The 9,985-nt window shown below is 33.3% G+C and overlaps 2 protein-coding genes across 3 annotated transcripts; both read right to left on the bottom strand.

Moving 5' to 3' along the window:
* Positions 1–3,624: 3,624 nt before the first annotated feature.
* Positions 3,625–4,841, bottom strand: LOC112721022 (polygalacturonase At1g48100-like). 2 transcript variants are annotated; one of them, XM_072208033.1, is made up of 5 exons: positions 4,706–4,841; positions 4,448–4,503; positions 4,316–4,360; positions 4,107–4,234; positions 3,625–3,947 (listed from the first exon to the last, which is right to left on the bottom strand). In XM_072208033.1, the coding sequence occupies exons 2-5, from the start codon at positions 4,486–4,488 to the stop codon at positions 3,841–3,843; spliced, it is 321 nt and encodes a 106-aa protein (XP_072064134.1). In that variant the 5' UTR covers positions 4,489–4,503; positions 4,706–4,841; the 3' UTR covers positions 3,625–3,840. The 2 variants fall into 2 exon arrangements, with proteins under 2 accessions (XP_072064134.1, XP_029145956.1); XM_029290123.2 differs by lacking the exon at positions 4,706–4,841 and having other exon boundaries at positions 4,448–4,694.
* A 2,961-nt stretch (positions 4,842–7,802) lies between these two features.
* LOC112720326 (glycine-rich RNA-binding protein 4, mitochondrial) lies at positions 7,803–9,827 on the bottom strand. Its single transcript, XM_025771228.3, has 4 exons — positions 9,491–9,827; positions 8,614–8,682; positions 8,427–8,533; positions 7,803–8,334 (listed from the first exon to the last, which is right to left on the bottom strand). Exons 1-4 carry the CDS (start codon positions 9,627–9,629, stop codon positions 8,191–8,193), a joined length of 459 nt encoding a protein of 152 aa, XP_025627013.1. The 5' UTR covers positions 9,630–9,827; the 3' UTR covers positions 7,803–8,190.
* Between the last annotated feature and the right edge of the window lie 158 nt (positions 9,828–9,985).

The following is a 9,985-nucleotide window of genomic DNA, read 5'->3' as shown; positions in this document are numbered from 1 at the left end:
TCATCCTTTTTTCCACTTTTTTGTTAATCCAGTGTTGGTCAGCTACATTGCTTCCCAGATCTCTTGCGCATGTATGTTCACTCCTATAGGTTTTCACTTGAAAACACTACAGCTGTTTATTGTATGAGAGATGACAAATTCAGGGACAATCCTCACCCTTGCAGCCAACTCTAACCCTTTCCTTATCATTTTTAATCCAGACCAACTCCCTCTCCTCAACAATAAATGAATCCTTCACAACCTCCCTGAACCTCTCTATTGTAGCAAATCTTGTGCCTAGCTCAAATCTGCCTTCTCTAAAGCTATACTGTTCATCAAACTCAGACCAGTATGGTTTGTTCCCTTCATCCTCCGATAAGACAGGGGTATGCAGCTCTTCAGACTCGTACTCAAACACAATGTCTTCATGATCTGTGTCTGCATCTCTGACATATTCTGCAATGGCTGGCCTCATGCTGGGCTCCCTAGCAGGCCTAGATCTATTGGGCTATCATCTTGGCCTACTTGTGCTGGGCTGTTTAGCAGGCCCAGTAGACCTTGAGGAACATTCACCAGTTGAGTCCACCCTTCTTGCTTTAAATCTCTGCCTTTTAAACTCATGTGTTGCTTGTTTTTTTAGCTTCTCCTTGGGATCAACTCCTTTCCTCGACAATGGAGACACTTGTTTTCTCTTCCCTTTGGTAGCTCTAACCCTTTTGCCCTCATCGTCTTCACCACTCTCACTCCCACTTTCATAACCAGCTGGTGGTGATTTATACAGCTCATGTTCCTCACTGCCATTGCTATCATCATCAGTAGACGAGTCATCCAACTTCTCCAAGTCATTTGGATCGACTTCTTCCTCAACCTCATCATTTTTCTCACAATCATCATCTGCGATCTCAGGTTGGTCAACAGGATGGTCAAAAAAATGTAAAACTCTTTAGTATCTTTGTTCCTCAACTTAGCTTGTCGCATTTCATTGATCCCTACATCTCCCCTCAGTACATGCAACCCTGACTCCATATCTTTGCTTTTGGGATCATGCCAGTAAGCCTCCTTATATGATTGATATCCCAGTCCTTTGAACATCGTGACCATATCTCCGAAATTGACAAAATCCAAGTCCATCGGAGGAAACTTCTCAACTTAACCATGCAGATAAGCTAACTCACCAATAGGTACTCTTGAAAAGTTACCCCCATAATGGAATATGGGAACCCCAAATACATCAACCATCTGCAAAATTTTTCAATCCACAACACAACACAAAATCAACCCTTATTATCAAAATCTCCAAAATCTCTCTAAACAATATATGACAAATGACTAACCCCACAACTAATCACCTACGACAATCACTTACAGTCCCTATCAGTCCCATCCTACAACATTGATAACAAATAACGGGAATAAGCAAAACAAATTTGAACATCAATATACTTACCACTCTCCACAGCAGACGTAGGTATAACCACAAAGTTTCAATATGGAACTGTTTCACGGAACAGCAACGACAACAACACGGAGATGAAGCGTATTTTTTGGAGGGAAAAGGTTAGTAGTGCTAGGGCTTCCTGTAATTGTTTGTGACTGATATGGGTAGCATTGGCATATCTCATAAGTCATAAGAACCATTGCAAAATGTTTTCCGAAACGACGTCGTCTTAGGGTCCAAAGACCACAATGTCCCATAATCTTTTTGCAGTTGACCACGTGTTGCGAAGCAAATTGAACGGAAGGACCTATTTGTACGACGTTTTGAGAGGTTAGGGATCGTTTTGTATTTTTCATTCTTGAGGGAGTTAAAAGTCCACAAATTAAAAGTTCAAGAACCTATTTATCATTTATCCTAATTTATATATACAAATTTTAATAAATATAAAAATAAATTATATTTTTTTATATAAAATTTCTGTAAATATGAATACAAATTATTATTAACTGGCCAAAAATAATAATATTCTAACCATGTAGTATTGCTATTAATTTACTAATGGATTCAGTAGTCTCCAAAATTCAACGACATAATTTTTATTTCCAAATAATAATTCTAGCATGCTTTCCTTTAACGATTTAAAACTCATACTTGAGAATATATCGACCATGTAATCCAAATTTTTATAATGTAATCCAGTTCCAGAATATGTACATCCTCAAATCTTATTAAAGGAAAGAACTATAGAACTACCGAAAGGCTGTTTGGCCACATACAAAAAAGCGATTGGAGCTCACTACAAAAGATTGGTACATTGTGAAGGCCATCATCCAATAACAATATTTTAAGGTGTTTGCTACGGTACGATCATAAATTCATACGTATCGATATAATTAAAATATGGATAAATTAAAACACGACACGTGAATTATATTTTCCACATCAATAATTAATTTTTCTTTTTTTAAATATATATCATATCAATTATGTTACTAAACTATCTTTATACTTTAATAAAAATAAAAAATATTTTTTTATTTAGTATTACAAAAGACTAAAATATCCTTTTTTATATTAAACTAAAATTATTTTAATTTTTTTAATTTAATCAAAATACATTTCATTATTCATATACATTGAAAAATTAATTCATTGATCATGAACCCTAATCTAATCTTTCTCACCCAAGTTTATACCAAAAAGAATACATCTAAACAATTTTTCTTCATCATTGAATATCAATTTATCAATTTTTCTTCATCATTTTAGGGATGAAGTTGTATTTTATCGGTAGATTGATATTCAATGATGAAAAAAAATTTTAGGCTCCATCCTCCGCCGCAAACGCATAGCCGCAGGGGTTGATGAAGGAAAAAACGGCGTTGTAGCTGTCAGCACCACTACTATAAGATCCAATACCAATATCCGATAGGCCATTCGCCGGTATTGGGCTCTGGCAACAACCGAAGCCGGTGCAGATCCCGCTAGTTGTTTCATTAACACTGAGGCACACTGAAAAGCACCCAGTGGCATAGTTTCTTCTCTCTATAACATTATACTCTACTACTTCTCCAATTGTGTTGCAACCAACCACTGTGAGCTTGTTTTTACTCAATGAGAAGCTGAAGTGTGTCAAGTTGAAGATCTTATCGTAATTGGTTTCGTTGATTCGCGTGTCGTTGACGTTGTATTTTATTGGTAGATTATTATTCAATGATGAAGAAAAATTGTTTAGATGTATTCTTTTTGGTATGAATTGGGATGAGAGAGATTAAATTAGGGTTCATGATCAATGAATTAATTTTTCAATGTATATGAATAATGAGATGTATTTTGATTTTAATTTAAAATTATAAAATTAAAGTTAATTAAATTTTGATTAAATTAAAAAAATTAAAATAATTTTTGTTTAATGTAAAAAAGGATATTTTAGTCTTTTTGTAATATTAAATAAAAAAATATTTTTTATTTTTATTAAAGTATAAGGATAGTTTAGTAAAATAATTGATATGATATATATTTAAAAAAAGAAAAATTAATTATTGATGTGGAAAATATAATCCACGTGTCGTGTTTTAGTTTGTCCACATTTTAATTATATCGATACGTATGAATTTATAATCGTACCGTAACAAACACCATATTTTAAGATCCCAAAACTAACCCCGGGCAGAATTATACAGAGATTGAAAAAGAGAAGACTAAGGGAGCACCAAAATAAATTGAACACATCAACACAGCATCATAAATTTCCTCATTCGATGCTGCCTGTCCTCAACAAAAATAAATAACTGCCCAGCCGAGTCACAGGAAACTCTTCGTAACTGACTCATTTTTAAGAGAGAGAAAACTAAAAAAGAATTCGAAATTTTCGAAGAAATGAAAACAATGAGAATCAGATTAGGTGGCACTTATTTTAGTAATCACCAATAATTGGTAAGTATGTACCTAATCCCATGGCTAGGACCACAAGTGACACCATCTATGTCCACGTTTGCAGTGCCGGGTCCAATTGAAATGCGGTCATCACCTGCTCAAAATTAGTCAAATAATTAATAATGTTATTATCATAATAAGCTGTATAATTATAGTAAGTAGAAGATTGCTGTTTTTAATTATATGCATGATTACTATTGCTTATCATGGTATTGTATATTCCAACAGCCTTTAGAGTTTTCAACATGGATACCATCAGTGTTGGGGCTGAGTTTAGGTGAAGAAATGGACAGCCTATCTATTTGTACTCCTTGGCAGCCATTGAAAATCATGTGGAACTGAGTGCTGTTTTGGATTTTCAGACCACTCACCTTCAAGTTGCTGCTCAGAAGAACCTCATCATCTATTTATAAAACAAACAATTGTAAATAACTAAATTTTCTTGAGTAATGGATTACTTACAGCAAGACTTCCACATGGTCCTCAAGTTGTTTTTCCATCTGCACTCTGAAAATCCAAAAATGAAATTAATGGGGTTTTCCAATTGAACTCGAAATAGTTGAATTGATCAGCAATATGGAAAGATGGTTATACTCTGTGAGGTTTGCAGGGGAGATCCCACCACTTATCTCCATTGCCTTCAATGGTTCCTGTGCCATTAAGTAACATTTGATCAAGTCTATAAAACACAAGCCATTGATTTCGGCTATCGGATTCCGGCCATGAATCCGGTCCATCTGGTGCCATCAATGTACCATCCACTTACTCACATTCAAACCTTATTAGTTAACATTAATCTTAATCATGCATGATTAAAATCACAGTAACTATTATGAGCATTGTTGTTCTTACTTGGAGTACTAGTCCTGGTTTGCATGGACCTGAGAGAATACTTGAAGTGACCTTAAAAGAGTAATTCTCTGGAGCAAAAGAACAACACCAGACTCAACAGCACAAGCAGCTTTCCATGCTGCCTTGAATGCTGCTGTGTCATCTGCTAAGCCATCACCAACTGCTCCGAACGACCTCAAATGTGGAAGGTGTTGAAGGAACGGAGGAGTAATCAGAAGCAGGGGGCTTAGTAGGAACAGGGGAAGGAGAGACAGGGGAAGAAGAAACAGGGGAATTTATCTTACGATTATTTGTGTGATGATGGTATCTTCCTTCCACATTTCCAATGTTGTTATGGTTGAAGGGTAGAATCATATTAATCCATAGCATAAAAAACCAGTGAATGGTTTCCATTTCTCACAAATGTGTATGAGCCAATGTGGAACCACAAAATGGTGCTAAGTTGTTTTTTCCTTTTTCCCCTCTGTATGTAGACAAAAGGAAGTTCTTGAGCTTAAGTTAAAAAAAAGAATGCAGAGGATAATGAGAATGAAAATTGAAGGAGGATGAACGGTTAAGGTAGAATCTGATTTGTAAGTAGAAGTAGAGTGGCCTAGCAAGCAAGGATCATGTCTTATTTATATACTCAGAAACATACATGTATGTTTTCTTATGAAAAAATAAATTATCAAGCATGGAGTTGCTACGTCTCAAGTCCATGTTGATTGAAAGTATAGTGTGTCATGGAAAATATTGGACCCTTCTAAACCCATGTTTAATGTTTAAACTTTAAACAACTCTAGTTGTAAGCTTGTAGTCTTTATTTTATTTTTCATTTTAACTATTTTTTTCCCTCAAGGCAATTATTTTTCTTTAAAGTGTTGAATTATTGTGGTCCAGAATGTGATGCCTTGGTTCTTCTCTTCTTACACTTTCCATTCCCTTGGCCATTATTTGCTCACAGTTTCTGAATTTTATGTTGCACACCGAACAATTTTCTACTGCTATGACCTACACACTCCCAACATATATTAAAAGTGTCAGAATTAAATTCTCAAAGCAAAAAAAAAAGGATTTAATTTTATATAGGTATAAGCTGAATTTGAATCATTAGTCACTTATCATGAAGTAACTAATTAAAGTGGACGTGAAAAGTATACATATATAGCAGAATAGCGATAAGAAAATAAATTTACATATTTATAGAGAAAAATACACATTAGACCCTTCAAAAGACAGTAAACATTTTTTGTTTTGTTAAGGTAACTAACTACTAAAATGATTATAAAAGGTGGTATTTAATTTTTAGTATAAGTTGATTCAATGAGGTGTATTTTACCCCTGAAAGAGGGCAATAATATTATATAAATAGGATAAGATATAATGCATGTGAAATATATGGCTGCAAGTTAAGAATATTTTTTTAAAATAAATACAATCAAAGATCTAATTAGATTTTTAATTATAAATATATTAAATTTGTGAAAAATATTTAGTTAATTTTAATATTTTTTATATTAAAAATAATTTAATTATAAAATTAAAAGTAATATAAAAATCTAATTAAAAAATATAAAATTTTAATTATAAATTTAATAAAATTACAAGGATGATCAAAATAATTAAACCTAAAATTTTTTATAAAGAAAACTAAAAAATAGGAACTAGAAAGCTTAATAAGGGAGAGGAAGAGAAGTTTTCAGTTTTGTGATCAAAGAGATTCTGGGGAGTACTTTTTTTTAGACCTGACAAACACAGTGTGGGGTGAGAGTGTGGGGTTGACCGTGAAGCCACGTGGCAAAGGGTCAGTTGCACGCGCCACACGCGCCTAGATAGTGGTTCTTTTAATCCATGAAAGATTCTTTGAATGATATACTAGTAATACGGTTCCAACTTCCAACACTGTTATATTATCACATGCAACTCCTAAGCATATCATTTTACTGAAACTCATGATCTCACAAATAATGGCTTAAAAGTTTAAAACCCATCTTTCACGTGCTGGCGTCTTCTTCTTCTTGTGCATGTCACGGGCTATATATATATATATATATATATATATATATATATATATATATATATATATATGTTAGGGTAGGATTTAATTTAAATTAATCAAGGTTAATATAATTGTTGGCTTGATTTCATTTCATGTGATGTGGACAAGTGTATAAGCAGAGCATTATGGTGTCTTATGCACTGAACATATTGTTCAAATAATCCCATTATTTTAAGTCTAATCTTGGATGCATGTGTGTTAATATGGGTCTAATTAAACACTAAACATTGCAACTAACCAGAATTGGCTGGACCAATTTAAAAAAAAAATAGTGCTAGGTGTTCCATCTTAACAGGCTCCTGTTCCAATTCAATCAAGTACATTCACATGTATAATATTGACAAATTAAATGATTTTATTGATGGACAATGAAAGTACTGTAGACAGTGTTAATTGTTTTGTCATTTCTTAATTTGATCAAGAGAATGCAATATTAATGAAAACATTAGTTATTTTGTTTAAGTTACTCAAAAGCTCTAGTGTTCCGTGAAGCTCTCAAACTTCATTTGCATGTTATGTGATATTAAGGTCAGTAGTTGGATCATTTTATGGATATTATGAATTTAATTTCATACCATATAATTGTATTTAATTAATTATTAGTGTTTGTCTTACATAAATGTGTGTATGTTGCATTGTATCCATCATCATCGTTGTAATACCCAGTGTTAGGTAATTATATCAATGACCAATAGTCTTAGGTTGGAAAAAGGCTAACAATTAAAGGTTAGCTCAAATGATGCAAGAGTTTTCTATTAGAAAAATGATTGGTATACTGGTTTTTTATAGCCATACTAGACTAACTTATGTCCGAAATAATAATGAATTAGTGATCATGGTATAAGTCAAACATAACATAGTCAAATGCTAAGCATTCTAAAAAAAATAGAGTACAAGACTTATTGAAAATTAACTTGTTATTAAAAATGAAAAAAAAATATATAAAATACAACAAATCCTATATTTTAAGCCTTATACCTAAAGAATATACTACCCTAAATCCATAAGTTTGAACCATTGATATAAAATATAATAAATAAAAAATTAAGATTTGTTTAATTAACAAAAAATACAATCCTCTTTACTTAATAAAAGAGTGTTTGAAGAGGCTCATAATATACAAAAGAAAGGGCTGAGTAAACCTAACATAAGTTGTTTTGATCTCAAATAATCTCCTTAGTCCTTACATAAAAAAGCTAAGGTGTTATTGAAAAGCACACCCATTTTGTAACATGTCACATATCCTACTCCTTAAATGGTTTTATACAAAATTTAGTTAATGCAAATGATCTTCAATAACTTCAAAGATATAGCATTTATTTTATGCCAAGATGATCGGTAATGAACTGAAATTGTTGCATCAACAGCCATCCTCCTAGCATACTACAACTTCCAACATTTGAGCTTCTTCAATCTTCAGAAACTTCACTGATTCAGAAAATTTAGTTCAGTACCAGCAATCTACCACCTCCTCTTGCTCTGGCTCTGGCAAAGTCCATTTCTTTTGGGGCCCTGAGGTCCTTGGCCGTGCACCATAATCATCCCAGCCAAGCTTTGCGATTTCTACATGAATCGTCCTACCATAAAAATCCTGTAGACAACCGACAATAAATAAATTAGACAAGCACATTCTGGTGCCATTGTCTATAATCTTAGGACGAGGCACGTTGTAAAATTTTGAACCTTCTGATCCATTGTTTCTAGCGCAAGCATGGCGTCATCTTGACACATGTATTGAATAAAAGCATATCCTTTTGATCTTTTCGTTTTTACATCTTTAGCAACCTTAACTGCAGTGCATACAAGAGTCGAGGTAAGTACCGAGCTCAATTCCAAATCCTACAATATGGATTTTGAGAAATGCACTTACCTTCAGCTATCTTGCCAAAATTCGAAAATTCCTTTTGCAAAGTAGTCTCACCAGTAGTATATGGCAAATCTGCCTCCAAATAAGTACAAATTGAAGTTACTATAAAGTACATTTAAGGCTCCAAAAGAAACAAAGTGCTCAAGCATGTAGATATCACAAGGAAAAAATTTACTTTAGGCATACGAAAAGACTAAAGAAGACTCCACCAAATAATCCCTCAGAATTATGTAGATTAACCCTAACAGAAGCTTAGAACTTGATAACATAATGTTTCACTGTGTTACTGGAAGCCCATCTGTCTAGAAGTTGAAAGCATATAAGATAAAATGATTTATTAAAAGGAAGGGTACAAATGTGAAAGACAGAGATCTCACAACCTTGCATACAGATCACTCTAACAAGCTTAAAGAAAAGATTAGAAGTTTGCATGTAATTATCACCAATTCAATTCCTAACATCATGAATACAAATCCATCAGCCGTTACATCTGTTTGCCCACTATGATTTAATGTCAGCAAACACTCACAAATTTATCAGGGGCCAATCAAAAACCACTCCAACAATTTAGGCAAGATATCCACCACATTAATAATACTCCTTCAAATGACTAAGTTTCAGCCGCCTATACATTTTTGTGCTATACATCCCCATAAAAAAACTGCATTGCATCCTATGGGGTGGAGAATTTCTAACAAGCCTTCGCATAAAAATCGCTACTTTGCAAAGAAAAAGGATAAAAAGATTTGCTTGTTCTGAAGCGTGTGAAAGCCGAAAAAGACTCAATCAACAAGAGAGAGAGAAGGGCATGCAAGGCACATGAACAGCTAAAACAAATAGCATAACATAGCAGAGAGAGAGAGAGAGATGAGATGATTACTCTTAACAAGGATTTTGCTTGCAAGAGGATAGGAATGAGGTGCGAACTTGAGAAAAGAAGATTGCTGTGTGTGGAATTCTGCTCTAACGCTTGCAAAGGGTTTTGGGTATACAGGGAACGAAGCCAGCATCATGTTCATCAAATCAGTGCAGTTGTTACTTCTTCAGACCACAGCAGCCACAAAAATCCTCAGTCACCAGAGCTCTAGTGTCCAAATTCCCAAACTCTGTGAATTGTGACCTGGGAACTGGGAGTGGAAGTGGAAGCCATGTTTTCTTACTTTCTTAGGTTTTTGGTCTTGCTTGGTTAAACTTTTATCAAAAGATTTGTTTTAAGTGATTTTTTCAAAAAAAAATTAAAAATATAAATAATTTTATATAAAAATATCTTTTTATTTAACCATTATCTTTAGATACAATAATATAAAAAATTTAATATAATTTCTAAAAAAATAGTATTTTTATTATTAAAATTTTGTTAAATATATTAAAAAAT

The sequence above is a fragment of the Arachis hypogaea genome, chromosome 11 (genome assembly GCF_003086295.3).
Source record: "Arachis hypogaea cultivar Tifrunner chromosome 11, arahy.Tifrunner.gnm2.J5K5, whole genome shotgun sequence".
Taxonomy (NCBI): Eukaryota; Viridiplantae; Streptophyta; class Magnoliopsida; order Fabales; family Fabaceae; genus Arachis; species Arachis hypogaea.
Note: the sequence above shows the minus strand (reverse complement) of the source record. Positions and strands in the feature narration are given on the sequence as shown.

Bases quoted from the DNA above. Each gene is read 5' to 3' on its own strand.
- LOC112721022 (XM_029290123.2), bottom strand. From the start codon at position 4,590: ATGGACCGGATTCATGGCCGGAATCCGATAGCCGAAATCAATGGCTTG. The intron at 4,361-4,447 runs GTATAACCATCT...TTGGATTTTCAG, and splicing joins TCCCCTGCAAACCTCACAGA to AGTGCAGATGGAAAAACAAC. The intron at 4,235-4,315 runs GTAAGTAATCCA...TCTTCTGAGCAG, and splicing joins GACCATGTGGAAGTCTTGCT to CAACTTGAAGGTGAGTGGTC.
- LOC112720326 (XM_025771228.3), bottom strand. From the start codon at position 9,629: ATGAACATGATGCTGGCTTCGTTCCCTGTATACCCAAAACCCTTTGCA. The intron at 8,683-9,490 runs GTAATCATCTCA...ATTTGGAGGCAG, and splicing joins AAGCAAAATCCTTGTTAAGA to ATTTGCCATATACTACTGGT. The intron at 8,335-8,426 runs GTTCAAAATTTT...GGTTGTCTACAG, and splicing joins TAGAAACAATGGATCAGAAG to GATTTTTATGGTAGGACGAT.